The 17,376-nt window shown below is 39.5% G+C and overlaps 2 protein-coding genes across 3 annotated transcripts; both read left to right on the forward strand.

The window, feature by feature from the left end:
• The first annotated feature begins 1,151 nt into the window (after window positions 1-1,151).
• On the forward strand, window positions 1,152-8,850 carry tmem39b (transmembrane protein 39B). The gene is made up of 9 exons (XM_010878913.5): window positions 1,152-1,706; window positions 2,570-2,774; window positions 3,328-3,547; window positions 4,068-4,151; window positions 4,246-4,400; window positions 4,665-4,998; window positions 6,200-6,387; window positions 7,777-7,897; window positions 8,467-8,850. Exons 2-9 carry the CDS (start codon window positions 2,644-2,646, stop codon window positions 8,698-8,700), a joined length of 1,467 nt encoding a protein of 488 aa, XP_010877215.1. The 5' UTR covers window positions 1,152-1,706; window positions 2,570-2,643; the 3' UTR covers window positions 8,701-8,850.
• A 1,235-nt stretch (window positions 8,851-10,085) lies between these two features.
• ccdc28b (coiled-coil domain containing 28B) lies at window positions 10,086-17,369 on the forward strand. 2 transcript variants are annotated; one of them, XM_034297390.1, is made up of 6 exons: window positions 10,086-10,261; window positions 11,523-11,821; window positions 12,093-12,262; window positions 12,362-12,560; window positions 13,299-13,321; window positions 13,451-17,369. In XM_034297390.1, exons 2-6 carry the CDS (start codon window positions 11,583-11,585, stop codon window positions 13,516-13,518), a joined length of 699 nt encoding a protein of 232 aa, XP_034153281.1. In that variant the 5' UTR covers window positions 10,086-10,261; window positions 11,523-11,582; the 3' UTR covers window positions 13,519-17,369. The 2 variants fall into 2 exon arrangements, with proteins under 2 accessions (XP_034153281.1, XP_010877216.1); XM_010878914.4 differs by having other exon boundaries at window positions 12,406-12,560.
• Window positions 17,370-17,376: the final 7 nt, after the last annotated feature.

Raw genomic sequence — 17,376 nt, forward strand, 5'->3', positions numbered from 1 at the left:
CTCCACCACAAATAGTGTCTAACTGTTAGCTTTTGCCACTGGCTGTTTGAACAGCTTATTAGCCAGTAATAGGCTTTGCCAGTATCTACTAATTTACTGTACTGCATTCGCGTGCTGGGGGTTTTTGCAACATTTTGACAATGTTGGTTGTGGAGCAAATCATCAGACTATTGCAGATTAGTTTATGTGCGAAAAGCTACGGATATCTTAATTTTTTATATACAACAATGTCAATACTCTTTTCCAGTAATTGCCATTTGTTTTTCAACAATGTTTTGAAGCAATTATAAACATGAATAAAACACAACAGAACAGGCTTAAGCAGCATTGGATTTTGGGTTATGTTCTCACAAAAAATCTGATTCTGGAAGATCGAGGTTTATTGGACTTACTGAATATCTGACAGACCATTAGCGTGTAATGCAGAGACATGGAATAATTCATAATGCATACTTCGGGAAATACGAACGTGGGACCTATAGTTTGTTTGTCGGCTGCTCTAACCACTACAATATTTAACAAAGTGTAGGCAATCCGTCCCTCAAGTCATTCAGACATTCACTCTACTTATTTTACTTATAGTATGGGTCTGACATACTATATGTCAGACCCATACTATAGTATGGGTCACCAGGACTGTAAATAACAAAATCTTATTATCAAGTTATTGAGCTTCCAGATACGGAGTATGTTATGGTGGAATATTCATATTTATTTTATACAGGCTGCTTTTGCGGACAAAGAGATATTTAGCTTGATTTTTAAATCCAGTACTAGGCTTAATCTGTGTTTGGCTCTATCTTGTTCTGTGTCTTGATCTCTTGCAATTAAATAACTTTGGTCAAGCTGTAATTGAAAATGAGAATTGGTTTTCAATTTACATCCTTTGTTAAATAAGTGTTAAATAAACACTGTTCTCAAGGTCCCCTTAAATTCTGCAGCCACACAATCTGTCTTTGAGGATAATTATCAAAGACAAAAGTAAAGCATATTTTACATGGCTTATGCTGGCATTCTCACACAAGTTTTAGATTAGAATTGGATTTAACATATTGTTTGTGTCATCTCAAATAACATTTATAATTCTTTAAAATATATATATATATATCTTTACAAGTAAAATGATTCTTAGTCTAGCTTTTGCTACAACGTCATTTTCCATTAACATTCTAGTTAACAAATACAAAAGCCATTTTATTGAATGAACCACCCTGTTTGACTTACAGACTCCCAGCCTGCCTCCAATCGTTAAAATGTTCGTTAAGGTTCATCTAGTAATGCTATGCGAAGTTTGAAACTTCTGTCATCCAAATGCGTGTTTCTGTATAGAGAGAGTTGATGAGGGAGCAGTGCTTGTACTTTATTGTATAATGTTTACGGACAACAATTAGTTCTATAGTAATTTAAACTATAATTTGTTATTCAATTTAATTCTGCTAAGAATTATGTAAATTACCTGTCATACATTTGACATGATAGCCGTATCCCTTTAAAGAAACACTTCCCTCCCACATGATGTCCTCAACCACGTCCGCACCCCATCCTATCACACAGCGGTAGTATCACATCAACACAATGATCAACCTTGTTTATTATCATGGAAAACGCGAATTTTTCTCACCAAAGGCTCAGAAGATTTGTACTGTGTAACTTGCTAGTTCCTATACTGCAACCGCATCTAAGATAAATTATTTGTCCAAACCTTGGTAAGCTCAAATTTTGTGATGTGTGTAGCTAGCTACCTAGCTAGCCATTATCCTGCCTGTTTATATGGTAGGCCGCAGTCTTTTGTATTTCGTCAGCATGCAGTTGCGGTCTTGGCGGAAAGAATATTGTAGTGAAAGATACGTTTTATAGCATGCAAGCTACTATAAAATGCATGATACTTATTTAATATGTGTATTCCCTGTCACTTCATACTGATGTAACTATCTGGTTTGTACGTCAGCTTCCGCAGAACTTAGTCTTTCCTCAAAATGTGGTTTGATGCCAACGCAATTAGGCAAACTTGTTTAACTAGCTAGCTGCATTAGGGAGGAGCACATGGAATCAGCTATTTACATAACACTGAACATGCATCGCAGTAGTTAATTTACTACAACAGTATTTGTATAGCTAGTTGTTCATTTGCTTTTCTTGTTGGGAGATGCATGGGCAGAATAGATATTTCTAGACTGGTGTAGTATTTGGTCAGTTTGTACTCAGGCCACGTTATCAGACCGGGTTGAGATTGGTAAACAGATATGCATATTGTTTCTGTCATTTTCCATGTTTAACTTAGTAATGTCTTATAGTAAGTAATTAGAGTATTATTGATGCATAATAACCTTTATGGTTAATATTTCAATCAGTAATTCAGGATTGAATTCTGTCCATGTCGTCACAATATTAAAGCAATAGTAATAAACGTATGAATTGACCTGAATGAGGACTCCTTTAATATTCATACTGTTTATATGCATTCAGTTCATGCTGTGGTTTATCATAGGTTTGCTAAATGACCATATCACTGTAAATGACACATTTAATATAAACCAACTTTTCTAATCATCTGTGTGATTTTCTACAGTGTGATCAGCTCAGAGGAAGAGTAGCCTTCAGAGATAAACAAAAACAAGACAAAGAGCAGTTTGGGAGTCTGCCATGGCAGGCGGACGAAGAGGGGCAAACCGCACTGCTTACTGCAGGTCTCCACTCAGCAGTGAGCCAGGCTCAGTTGGCAACGGCAACCACTCTACCAGTTCCCCAGTCACAGGGGTGCGCTCTCGGACAAGGTGAGAGGACAAGGGGATGGTGCCGTCTGCCCTACCTATGTGTTTTGATGGACCAAAGACAACTGATTATTTAGCATTGCGTGAAGACCTGTACCCTGCTCATGTTGACCTTCCCAACTGGAGCTTTGACAGTCTGTTAAACTGTTTTAGATTAGTAGCGATGTTTACATCTTAAGGATGTAAGGTTTGGAAAGCTTTAAGGAAAATGAGGCTGTCATTGTAGTGTGTGGTATAGTATGTTATTTAACAGAATTGTTCAAGATGACTGTTGCACTGGATATTGAGTCAAATACTTCAGAACTGGGTTTTTTATATTTTTTATCTTACAACGTGAAAAAGTTAAATCCACTGTTTTTTAAGAAGGAAAAAGAAGCCTGTCCGTTTGTTACGACTACATTTCCTTGCTACCGGAGGATAGTTGTGTAATCCTGGTTCTGCACCTTTTGCCCCCCAGATTCTCGTGCTTCAAATCGGAACCGGTAGTTTGATGAAGTTAGAGTATACGACTATAGGCAGTTTTTGGAAACCCCCGATTATGTCGTCTGTGTTCTAGGAACGGCTCAGGTACAGGCATTTCCAGCCCCCCCCTGGCAGCCCAGACCGTGGTCCCTCTGAAGCACTGTAAGATCCCAGAGTTGTCCATGGACCGGAACGTGCTGTTTGAGCTGCACCTATTCTTCTGCCACCTCATTGCCCTATTTGTCCACTATGTCAACATCTACAAGACTGTGTGGTGGTACCCCCCCTCACACCCTCCCTCACACACCTCGCTGGTGAGCCCCTCCCCCCACTCTCATGCCTCCTGACCGAGGATGTTATCTGACCGTGTTGCTGTCTTTTTATGTGATTGGCTGGTGTGTGGTTTTGATTGGTTGTGTCTGTCTGTGTGTGTGTGTGTGTGTGACTTCATTACCATTGTCTAAGGGTTTGATTGTAATTCACCAAATTAGGTGGAAATTATCTCTGGTTTGATAATATTACTGGAGATAGTGTAAATTATAAACGATATCCTGTTGAGGATGTAGGTCACGTGATATTTGCTGTGTCCATTTGTTTTACGTAGATTTTTTGGGCACTTGGTAAATTTCGGTTATAGAGGGATTGTCACTGTACTGTTATGAATGGTTACTTCTCCATATTAGATTGGGCGTCTGTGTAGCCTCATTGTGACAACTGATAATGTAAAAGGGGCTTATACATATGATGGATGCTGTGCTAAATTAGTTTTGAGTATATAAAAAAAAAAAAGTTCTACAAGTTCTTTGTTTTGTGTTTGTTTGTTGTCTGATGCAGAACTTCCACCTCATTGACTATAACATGCTGGTGTTCACAGTCATCATTCTAGCTCGCAGGCTGATTGCGGCTATTGTGAAAGAGGTAGGAATGTTCCTCCTTTGGCAAGTTTTACTTTACAGATTTTTAAAAAATAAACCATTCACCAATATGCTACTCTTCTCCTATCTCTCTTCAGGCATCACAGAGCGGGAAGCTCTCCTTCCCTCACTCCATCTTCCTTGTAATGGCACGATTCGCTGTGCTCACATTGACAGGCTGGAGTCTTTGTCGCTCCCTAATATACCTTTTCAGGACCTACTCTGTCCTCAGTCTGCTGTTCCTCTGTTATCCGTAAGTATCGCCTGGGGGGGGGGGTTGGCCTGGGGGGGTGTAATCAGCGGTTTGGACTGTCTGAATTCTGTAGACTTCCTGGTTGGGAGAGCAGAGTGTTAGGAAATAGAATGGCTTTGGCAGGCATATCTCAATCACCAATTGAATGTCATGAAATTAAGAGAGAGAATTAAAATTACTTTAAAATGTCCCTGTCAGTTTTGAATAGATTGGTACTAGTTACGATTTTGATCCTGAGAGCTCTGCATTTCCCTGTTCCCACAGGTTTGGCATGTACATCCCCTTTTTCCGGTTGAATTGTGACTTCCGCCGGGTGGGGCCCCTCTCACACATTGCCAGCATTGGGTCAAAGGAGGTGGGCAGCGTGGGCCGTGGGCGGGACTACCTGACAGTGCTGAAGGAGACGTGGAAACAGCACACCAGCCAGCTGTATGGCGTCCAGGCCATGCCCACACACGCCTGCTGTCTCTCCCCAGATCTCATCCGCAAAGAGGTTGAGTACCTGAAGATGGATTTTAACTGGAGGATGAAGGAGGTGCTGGTTAGCTCCATGCTCAGTGCATACTATGTGGCCTTCGTACCTGTATGGTTTGTTAAGGTGAGTAAATAAAGTGCCCTCTAATTCCTGGGAGAGTGAAGCATATTTCTCTTGGCTCTATACTTAAAGTTCATGTAAAATGAAGCAATTACTATTAGAGTATGTACTGGGACAATTGGGTTGACAGGTGTATCTGGCTAGTCAGGTGTGTTTCATTACATTATTTGTGCAGGTATTGAAGGGCTGTCAGAGTTCTGCTTCTCGGTTTTGAGTTTGAATATGGAGTTTGCTATTGGTGTCTATCAACATGAGGACCAAGACCAGTGAAAGTTAAGGAAGCCATTATAAGGCTGAGCAATCTATTAGAAACCTTAATTAAATATAAAGTGCATATACAGTCAAAGGTTTGGACAACTAATCATTAAAATTGATTTCTTTATTCTTACTATTTTCCACATTGTAGAATATAAGTGAAGACATCCAAACTATGAAATAACACTTAAGGAATCATTTAGTAACCACAAAAGTGTTAAGCAGATCAAAATACATTTCCTATTGAAGATTCTTCAAAGTAGCCACCCTTTGCTTTGATTAGAGATTTGCACTCAACCAGCTTCCTGAGGTAGTCTCCTATTGTTCTAAAATGTGGAAAATAGTAAAAATAAATGCCCTTGAATGCATTGGTGTGTCCAAACATTTGACTGGTGCAGTATAGCTTCCACTGGAACTGTCTCACTTGTCTTCATAGATGATACAACTGCCAAATGAATTTGATGGTGGTTATATAGTAAGACCAATGACCTCAGACATACTGGAACTAGAGTGATTGTATGAAAAACAGCCAATCACGCCTTGCTAATGAGAGGTCAGAGGGGAATGGCCAGACTGGCTCAAGTGGTCAGAAAGCCCACAAATGCTCAAAGAACCGCTCTTCACAACAGTGGTGTGCAGAAGGGCATCTCTTTGAACGCTGAGTGTATACATTATCCTTGTAGTAATTATCAAAAAAATGTGGCTATTTAGAAGTGACATGTGCAGCTGTCAGTGAGGTGGTTTATTTTCTGTGTTGTAGGATGTGGTACTCTGTTCCAAATATCTGTATTTTTAAACACAGATCGGTTTGTTTGGCACCAGATGATAACGTTACATAACGTAGTTTGGGTGTGTCATCATAAACTGGAAAAGATGCATTGCTTGATGCCTCTAAATGTATCTCTGAAATGCTGTTTTTGTTCTCTGGCTGCCAACTACGGCCCTGCAGAGCACACAGTACGTGGACAAGCGTTGGTCCTGTGAACTCTTCATCCTGGTGTCTGTCAGTACCTCAGTCATCCTCATGAGACACCTGCTTCCCCCTCGCTACTGTGACTTGCTGCATAAGGCCGCTGCACACTTGGGCTGCTGGCACAAAGTAGACCCGTCTCTCTGCTCCAATGTCCTGCAGCACATGTGAGTACCACCTGTGAGTCGTCCTCACTGCCGGAGATGAAATGACCATTGCGACCAAATTGCTTACCAATATTTTGTTTTTTTTTCAGTATAGGGATGCTATTTTCCACTACTTTGATTATCCCTTAATCTGTCGATTAGTGCTTTGAGAAATGGGGGGGGGGGGGTGTAGAGCCAGTACAGAGGCATCGGCAGTAGAGAAATACTTTGAGATCGACTGTCGATCTTCCTCAAACTTTCTATTGTGTTTGAAAATAGTGTGATCCATCAGTGATATCAGGCACTGTGTAAAGAAATTTCACTTAGTCAAATAACCCATGGTTTGGAGGTGTTAATGATAATGTGCTACTCATCCACACATTTGAGAAATATTTCTCACTTCAAAACACTACTCATGCCATGAAGCCAGGCTAAAACAAAAGCAGACTGTTTACAGCAAATGGTGCCAGACTATACTCCAATGTGTCTATCATCATGACACATGGGAGCCATGATGATAGAGGATGAAGAGGGCAATGCACAATACCTTCATCTAAAATGTGTGTAACTGTCTGCTTTGTGTTGAGTTATAGTTTGTCTTCATGGCATGAGAAGCGTTTTGAAGTGAGTAGTTCCCATCTCTACCAGTGAGACGCAACTAATCAATGTTGATATTTGACAACTATTTTTCATTAGCTTCATTATCAATCTAGTTGCAGACCTACTTCAGCATACAATATATTGAAAACTCTGTCCTAAGGGTGCTATGAATATTTAATAATTTTAGGACTAGTACGTTTTTTTCAAAAGTTTCAGAGTTGTTTGTTCATTAATTATGTCTGTTTTGTTTCCATTATGTCGGTTTTGTTTCCATTATGTCGGTTTTGTTTCCATTATCCTTAAAACGGTCAGTTTTCTGATCATCTTCACCAGATAGGGACACATGAAAATGTTGGAGGGTCTATAATACTGCAATGAATGCCTTTAATAATATGTTCATTGTTGTACATTTCTAATGTTATTAGAGGGTTATGACATGGGCATAATGACTGATTATAAATGAGTAAAGGTGCGCTCTGTAGAATCCTGCCTCTAGGCAGTAACATGCCATGTCTCTTCCTTGTTTTCCCTTACTGAACGGGTACCAGCTAGTCCAAGGTGGTTTTGGGTGGGGAGGACGGTAATGTGTGTCAATAGTGAGTATAATGAGAGTTAATGCACACTGATAGACAGACTGGCAAGAAAGTTTAAATGGACACTCAGATACATTTAGTATAAAAATATTATTTAAAACATTAACGTACATCATTACCAAAAACGTGTGTACTGGTTGCTTTTGCTGTATGTTTGCTAGTACTACAGTTAAAATGTGGCATTTTAACGCTCTTCTTTGCTCCCTTTCTCTTACAGATGGACAGAAGAGTACATGTGGCCCCAGGGTGTCCTGGTGAAACACAATAAGAATGTCTACAAAGCTATGGGGCACTACAATGTGGCTGTCCCCTCCGACGTCTCCCACTATCGCTTCTATGTAAGTAATACTAAGTGGATGACTGGTCTTGTCTGAGCCTCAGCCAGTCACTGCTAAGGTACCTTCTGACATTGTTTAGTAACAACTAGGGCAGTGGGCCCCGAAGTGGTGCAGTGACCTAAGTCATTGCCTCGTTCAATCCTGTTCCTGGAGTGCTAACATCCCGGAGGACGGTAAGTTTAGGGTTAAAGAGAATGTCCAGGACAGTAGCTCTTCAGGAACAGGATTGAGCAGCCCTGGCCGAGCTTAACAGCAGAATCATTCTGACCAGGGCACGCGATACCAACTGTTTCCAGGGTTTCTACATAGGCCAGGCAGTTTGGCTCAACACCTTACATGTTATATTGGGTGTGAGGTCGGATGGGGTTTCCTTGTCTTGTCGCGCTCTACCAACTCCTTGTGGTGGCTTGGACCGCCTGCAAGCTTAATCATGGTTATTGGTCAGGAAATGTCCTACGCCTAGTGTATACGCCCTGGAAAATACTATCAGGGGTCAAAATGTGCTCAAAATGTGCTTTCAGGATTTTGCAGTACGAATAATAACATTCCTCCCTTTTTGTGTCCTTTAGTTTTTCTTCAACAAGCCTTTACGAATATTGAACATTCTTATCATCTTGGAAGGTGCAATGATATTCTACCAACTCTACTCATTGATATGCTCAGAGAAGTGGCATCAGACAATATCCTTGGCTTTAATTCTCTTCAGCAACTACTATGCCTTCTTCAAGCTTCTCAGAGACAGAATAGTCTTAGGCAAGGCCTACTCATATTCAAACAGCTCATCCGACCAGAAGATAAGTTAAAAGACTTAAATTATTGTTGGTCATATGTCATGGAACAAGAAAAACATGCATGAGAGCTTTGTATTTTTTCTACAACTGCATTTTGTGTCACAGTTGTTTTTGTTCTGATCTGCCATAATGAAAATAAACATATTTTTGTATTCCTTTAAATGTTGTGTTTGGGATTTTATTTGTTTGTACTTTAGGCATTATGTACTTTTGTGTGTTTTTTCCCACGAGAGGGCTGCACACCACTCCCATGTCCCTACAACTTTTTGTTCTTAACACCAGTCAATGTCAACATAACTCCCTTCAAACATATTTTAGATATTAGATATACAGAGTTTCTGTCTATTCAAATAATAGTTTACATCCAGAAAGTACATTTAACTCCCTTTAAACATACTTTAGATATTAGACATACAGTCTGTTAAAATAATGGTTTACATTAAGAATGTCAAACTGTATAACAGATGGGCTGTTTTAAATGGTTTTTAATTTAATGGCTTCCTAAAGCTATGAAACTAAATATGAAAACATGTTACAATTTTATCAGGGGCCACTGCAGGCTAGTGAGTGTTGATATTATTCCAAGGGTATTTTTCAGATTTTTTTTTCTTTCTTCTGGCAAGCAGAATGCACTGCAGTATCCTTCAACAACCAGCCCATTGGACCCCAGTTATAGCTCTGCTACGCAACAGACATTAGCGGCAGGCCGTGCTATCAGCTATTGAGGAAGTGTCTTATTAAATCAATGAAAGCTAACACAGCCTTTGAACTGCCTTCCAATCCCTCTTTTTGACCGTAGAGTCTGGAGGGCAAGTTGACAGTATGTTTTTGCATCATTTTGGGTACATCAAACATAAGGCATAGCATTTCTCACTCACACTCATTTTACCTTTTGATTGTAAAAGATGAGGGAATAAGTTGCTTCTGGTTGTTTTAGTGTAGTAGGTGCAACTTTTAAAGATAGTCAAATTTTTGGCCACTGATTGATCTTCGTTGACCACTTAAATCTAGGCTAGAAACCTATTTCATTTTTTAAATTTGTAGACTTTGTCTTTTGTGCAACATTTATCTAATGTTTGTATTGTATTTTCATTTTTTGCCCTAATATTTGCCCCTGTGTACACAATGTAACATGCAAATAAAATTGCCTGACACTGACTCGATGCTGATCGCAACTCAACGTGTGTGTGTGTGTAACGTATATGTGTACGTAATGTGCATATATAATATATATATATATCACGTTCAGTCCACGTGAGATTACCCATAGAAGAATACATGGATGGTTTGTGGTTCCTAATCACATTGGATTACATTAAATGGGAGGAAAAGAGAGTCTGGCGCTTTAAGTGCTGGACGGCTCTGTGTATTCTGTGCGCTCCAAGTGGCGCGTTTGGAATTGTATTGAGGTTTCTATGGGTCTCTTATCCTGAAGACTTGCTCGCTTTTTTTCTTATTGTGAATTTAAACACAATCAGCTTCGTTTGAGAATATGTGTTTGAGATAATAAACATTTCATAGGGAAAAGGTGCGTGGTGTTTAGTCGACGGGTTTTTCGTTCATTTTACAATCGGTAAGTGATCTGGTATTGTCTTCCAATAGAAGCATTCATCCATGTGATTTTCTTTGTCTAATACAAATGACCCATTACGATTTTTATTTACTTATATTATACGTAGATTTTTTTTTTACTTGTAATTTACAATATTACTAGTGAATTCATTTGTGTAGGTGAACAACTTTGGTAGTGTGGGTAGTGGCCATCTTTGTACCACAGTAGTCCTATGTTTCAAGAACAGTTTCAGGATGGCATTAGCCTGGCCTAGCCAATTCTGTATGCCTAATATATCTGTTTTATGAAAGATTAAGCAATGAAAAATTATAATTTAAAAACCGAATATAAAATCGTCTAGTATGTGGGCTACAGTGGACTGTTCAAAGAAAGAATGGTGTGCGTCAACAACGAAATGGAATAAACAAGTCAATTGGACGTCCCAGTGATTTTTGGTCCATTAAATTGTCTCATACTCGGACTCTTCCTACCCGCGCAACCAGAAATATTTGAATACTTGTTAGTGTTTAAACCTTTTTATAATTTTGAAAAAATTGTATTTTTGATATATATTTTTCAGCTTTCTTGAAATTCCATATAATAGTCCCACCAGTAAACGCAAGTCTACGAAATATCACACAAGGCTAAATTCACTTGTTTTTTTTAAAGATACAGAATTTCAGTAAAGTCATTGCATCTCCATGTCAATCGTTTTCAGCTACAAAAATAACCGTCTTTCTAAAATGAATCCGCACCACTGAACGTATTCTATGCAATACTAACTGGATGCTGATATTTTTCTCTGTGAAATTCAAAATGTTGTTAAAATTATGAATATTTGAGAACATTCCAAAAGCTCAGGTGAGGGTTTCAGAATGGGTAATACACCCTCTGCAGCCATCCAAACATGAACCTCCTGCAGTGAGCCCCTTGGTTGTTTCACAGGAGATGGGGTGGCATTGACCCATGAGGCTACTTCATTTGAGCAGCCTACATTGACTGGTACAATTCTATTAAAGATATAACAAGCTCTACTATTTTAAAATGACAGAATTAAGTTTATCTGACAGTAGGTCTACAAAATGAAGTGTTTTGTGTGACAGTTAATTTGTTTCTTTGGACCTCATAGATACAACTCTACATTGTCCTAGCCTACAAACCCTGACAAACTGCTAATCATTATACCTCTTCAGCTAAGACTGTTCATCCTTCAGATTTTTCCCAGTTTAGTCAGGGAGGGGAATCTGTAGCACATGACTTCCAATGTTTGTTATTGTTACAGGACGTTCTGAAGCTCAGGCAATCTTGTAATCTTAGCCTGAGGGCTTCATTCTGACAAACCATGGAGGACAAGCGCAAGAAGCGGAGCCCAAAAGTGTCTCTCCCCCAGCCCCCTCCACCCCCAGTAAACCCCCGCAAGCTCTCTGTCCTCCCTTCCAGCAAGAGTGCAACCTTCTCCCTTGGCCTTCCCCAACCCCCCTCCCCAAAAAACCGTGGCAAGTTCAAGAGGTCCATTGGGGCAGCAGGACAGCCCAAAGATGTGCTCAGTGTGGTTGTAGCAGCTCCACCAAAGACAACAAGGTTTGGAAATGTCTGTGTCTGATTATTATACAGCTCTGGAAAAATTTAAGAGACCACTGCACCTTTTTCTTTAATTTCCCAAAAAGTTTTGAGTGGAGAAAAGAAAAAGGAAAGAAAAAGGTCCAGTGGTCTCTTAATTTCTTCCAGAGTAGTAAAGTTCAAACTATGTGAATTGTGTTAGTCAGATGGAGGATTGAGTCATGTTTTATTATGGCACGTTGGACCAGCTTGATGTTCGCTCGGCACATGTTGCTTGGCTTTTCTTTACCAGGCCTCATAAGGAGAAGGCCAGGGCTCCCCAGCCAGCAGGCCCCAGTAAAGTGTCCCAGTCCTCCCCTCTGCAGCACTCATTCCTTACTGACGTCTCTGATGTGAGAGAGATGGAGGGAGGCCTCCTTAACCTGCTCAATGATTTCCACTCTGGAAAACTGCAGGCTTTTGGTAAGGGGACCGAGTAAATACAGACACACAGATACTCTGTGAAAATGCAGCCATTTGTTTGACATGCTGCCACGCTTACCTAGCGAGTCCTTTTCTCAGGCAGGTACGTAAAGGCGGTAATGACTCTTGCTGTGTCTTCCAAGGGAAGGTGTGCTCCTTTGAGCAACTGGAGCACGTTCGTGAGATGCAAGAAAAGTTGGCTCGGCTGCACTTCAGTCTGGACAGCCATGTGGAGGAGCTGTCAGAGGACCAGCGGAAGTGTGCCTCTGACCACAACCTTGAGCACCTGCTCTGCAATGTAAGCATCCCCCACTACAATACTATATAGATGATGAACTCTCACTGTAGTTTTCAGTTTGCCCCATTTCTGTCCTTACCCAAGGCACGGATAACTGCTGGAGACAGGAGACATGTTCATTTACTTGCTGTCGGTAAATGTGCAGAATGTGTTTATCACTACATATTTTAATGTTTACATCCCAAGCAGATGCTCTTGAACCATATTGTTCCTGCAGCCCTCTGTTGTCTTTTGGACGACATCCAGTCCAAACATGTATAATTAATGCATGCTTTTTACATTCCATGCGAGGGCACAGTAGTCAGACAGTTTGACCTTACATGCGAAATGACGTGTGTCTGTTGTTAGGTTGATTTCTAGCATCCCTGGCTGTGGTTTGGTATGTATATGCTCAGGGCCAAATTGATGTAGTATGTGTTAGGGTGATGTTAAAGCTCTTCAGCTCATTAGAGATATAGGTGCCAAGAATACTCTGTAGCCATAGCAGCTGAGTACAAAGTAGCAGCAAAACAGATGGTGTGTGTAGATAAACTAGAATAATCTGATTATGAATTTAGGGTTTACTAACAGTGACATATTTATTGATGTGCAGAATTATTATATTTTATTGATAAAATGTGAGTAAATGACTGTCATATTATGTTCTATTATTGTTTCAACATATTCCTGATGATTTTGATGATATCCCTAAATTAAACTAACAACATAATCTGATCAAGTTCATGATTTCCCCCTCAGCTGGAAGAACTCAGCAGCTCAATGTATCCTTTTCTAAATGTTGTCTTTTAATCTCAGGGATTTATCTGGCTCACCAGGGAAAATAATGACTTTGAATCATCTATATTTAGCCGGAAGTATTTTTGTTTGATCCTGAATGTAGCTGTTTTCAGACAAAAACTGCACCTTGCTGAGAACCAGGACCTGCCCAAGACGTCTGGACCTTGATAAGGGACATTAAAATGACAGTTCGCTCTTTATTACCACAACAACAAGGAAAAGTTGAAATGATGTTGATCCAATAGCCTTAGCACCAAAACTGGGCCATATAGACTCCTGGTTAGATAATGATTTGTAGACGATTGAATGATTCAATCTGGTGTCAAGCACATTATCTGCGATCTAGATACAAATATTCCACATTCTTAGCACAAATTCTGCTTATTTTCGTTTTTATGAATTGTGTTGCCTACATCTTTTGTGAAGGAATATTTACAAAATTGAAGAATAGCCTTTAAATTCGTAACAGTCAGAGTACTGCAGCAGGCTATGCTGCTGAATCGTGTGTGTGTGTGTTTCAGTGTGGTGGTCTATTCAGAACTGAATTCCACCCATTAACCTGAATTGGGCACATCCCAAAGATAGCATTTTATTTTAACGTATTCCCCATTTATCTCCCCAATTTCGTGATATTAGATTTTTGACAAAGGTCCTGCTTCATCGAACTAACAGCTGATGGACTTTGGGCACTCATTATTAAGATGGGTGTCTTCCGAAGCACATCTGATGCCATTCTGGTTCTCATCATGCTTCTCACACAACAAGGAAGTTAATACCTAGCCCCTCTGGCCTTCTACCTTGGTTGAGCTTACAGACCCCCATGCCGCCACAAGGAGTCGCTAGAGTGCAGCAAGGTAACCATATTAGATTACAAAGCTCCCCAAACCTGGATGGTGCCAGGCTGGCCAGTTGCGCATTCCCCCGTGTGACCCCTGGTTGAATCCATAAGCAGGATTCTAACCCTGGTCAAGCAATGACACAGCTAACTGCAAGGCAGTGACTTTACTGCTAAGCCTGTCCCTGAACATTTTATAAGTTTATATGTTGTCATGTATTGAAATCAAATCAAGTGAGATGTGAAATGCTCATTCATGGGAAAAATATTTTACTAAAATAATATGTCACCTAATAATGCAAATAAAAATAAATACAAAAAATTATAAAATAATAATACCCTTTGAAATTTGATAGCAACTCAAAAAAATGCTTACTCCTTCCATAAACAATATCAAAATAAACATTTGTATCTTAATGGGTTGACATAACTCAATTGAATTTCAGTGACCTAATTACATGAATTCAGTTTGAAATTGGCTTGCTGAAAGGTGTGACCTGTTCATATACATTTCTCAGCTCAATTCAGAATTGAACCCAACCCTGGTGTGTTGTGGGTGTGTGTGAAAGTGCGTGTGCATCTGTAAATTGGACAAAACATGAGCCTGTCCTTCCTTTTCAAAGGGCCACATAATTTATAGTCTCAGAGAAGTTATTTGATTGTTAAGCACTGACAGGCATATTGTGCTTTTTGTCCCCAAAATTGTCATGATCATGTCTTTACTGAAATTATGGACATCATTATATTTCAAATTGCTGGATATACTGAATGAGCACAGCCATATTGTTAACTGTAGCAACAAGAACATGTTTGCCCATGTTGCCAAAGTTACTGTGGATCAGCTCAGGACCTTGGGATGCTTGTCCTGATGTTATTATCTTCTGTTAAAAAGAAAAGATGATTAGGAACAGTTAGAAATTTACTAAGGTGGTCATAAACATGTGAGGGTTCCCAAACTTGGTTTTGGGGAGTTTTATTTTTGTTGGGCAAGGGTTGGGTGTAATTTTGCATTTTACTTAATTTTTTTTCTGTCATTATTTTAAATCTAGACAAAAGTCCTTATCTGCTTACACATGCAACTGAAATCAAGTTGTTTTGGTACTTTCCTTTATACTCTATCTTAGTTTCCCAGTCAGATAAGCGTAAACCTGGACTAATAATGAAGCTCAGTGTTGGACTAGGCTTAATCTGTGTAGAGGAAACCATACCTATGGCCTGTTTTTGTGTACAATGTTTAAGCATAGTCTAGGACAAACAAATCCAGATCAATGGAGATAAGCTTAATGTGTGTCCGCCAAACTGGACCTGTATGTTTGCATGTGTCCAGTGCTTTATCCACATGGTGACTGTAATGGAAGGTGGATGTTAGGTGGATCTTCCTGAGGTTAACTAACAATCCATATAAATAATCAGGTTAGACATTCTGCCTGCTCCTCAAACACTTGGTTCAATTGGGATTAGGAGCATTTAAAACATTCTGGTAAAATAGTAAGAAATAGATGTAATCTTTGTAAAAAATAGGTTGTTCATTTACATTTACACATTTATGTTATTTCAGTAATTTCCCTATGGACGTAACATTTGCTACATTGCACTGGGTAATGTTTTTAAGCACACTAATTACAGGAAATACTAATGACAGTACAAAGGTTTATAGTCATCATGATTCCACAAAATGGATTACTTGAAGCATATCAATATATTTGGATATGTATTCTCTTGTCAGTGTTAGATCTAATTCTCTATTGCAATGGTGGCAAGAAACAAATGGTGCACTCCTACAAATGTCTGGCCTCAGTACCACACACACTGATGTAGGTTTTAAACTATCATGTAGCCAGTAGTAGGAGGATTATTCATTCAAGGTAAACAATAAGGAAAGGTTCTCTATTTTGGCTGGTTCTCTATTTTGGCTGTAAGCTATAAACATTTCCCCAGAGATATGAGCTGATAAGTGGCCACCACATGCTCTCAACCTTCTTGCCCATAGCCATTGACAGTGCTGCAAACCCACCGTGCTAAAGAAATTGGTTTTTTAAACACAGGGGTGCTCCAGTTTATATTTTGTGTTTTATTCACAGTTTGAGTTCAAATGTATTTTTTTTGTTTGTTTTTTTTACACTGAGTTCAACCAGCCCTCCACTGTACTAAATTACAAACTGTCCGTAGAAATGCGACATATTTATAAATCTGTTCTGGTTTAGCAAAGGCGAGTTATACAATGTCAGATGTAAATGTTGTGTTTTTATGAAATTAACTTATGTGAGGGAATGTCTAAAATGTTTGACTTTAAGCTTGATTTATATATTGTAGACCCATGGTATGAAACTGTCATTGTAGCCTGTCCAACCTTCTCACAACTCTGTGAAGAAATTGTACAACCAAGGCATGTCATAATGTAATGCTGTTACTTGCTGGCTCTGCATTGGCACTGAGCTATGTTAGCTTTAAAACTTTCAGGCATTTGAGTTGTAGCTGCACTATTAACAGCAGAAGCAATCCTTCAAAGCACAAGCCAGCTCAACCAGCCACTGCAATGCTGCAAAGCCATGGATATTTACCCTCCTCCGGTTACGGTAGATGTGGAACAATTGATGTGTGTCTATGAGGTATAAATCGTGAATACTAAATTGAAAAAGCCGTTATGCAGTACTGTCTCAGGTTGAGCTCAGAATACCCAAGTAGCCAGGTCGTTTTGAGACTTGCAAAGACGTTTTTGTCAGTTGATGGTAGACATGTTGGCCATAGGAACAGATGGAGTACCATCTCTATTGTTCACAAGGGAGCTCCAGTCCATTTGCTGTGATTTTATAGAAGTTGCTCAACTGTAAACCAAATTGGTATGCCTAGATTATATTCTTATTCATAGGGCAGTGTCATCCGTTTTAAAATGTTGAGCATGGTGTGTATGGAAGTAGAGTCATTTTCGGTTTATCACAAGTGTAAAATAAGACACCTTTGTTTTACTTCACCTTGCCGAGCCTACCTCTTTCCAATATGGCCTGGACCGAAGTCCTGTAAGGGATTTGACTACTAGGACCATGTTGCATATCTCTTAATGAGAACTACCTTCTCAAGGAACTTGACATTTTATGCATTCTTGTCCTTCGCTTTGCTATAATTTCATTGTCATTTAACCCTGTACAGCTAACTTTTCATTTATTGACTTGTAAATAAACGCAAAACATGTAAATCAGTGAAGGT

This window comes from Esox lucius, chromosome 15 (assembly GCF_011004845.1).
Source record: "Esox lucius isolate fEsoLuc1 chromosome 15, fEsoLuc1.pri, whole genome shotgun sequence".
Classification (NCBI taxonomy): domain Eukaryota; kingdom Metazoa; phylum Chordata; class Actinopteri; order Esociformes; family Esocidae; genus Esox; species Esox lucius.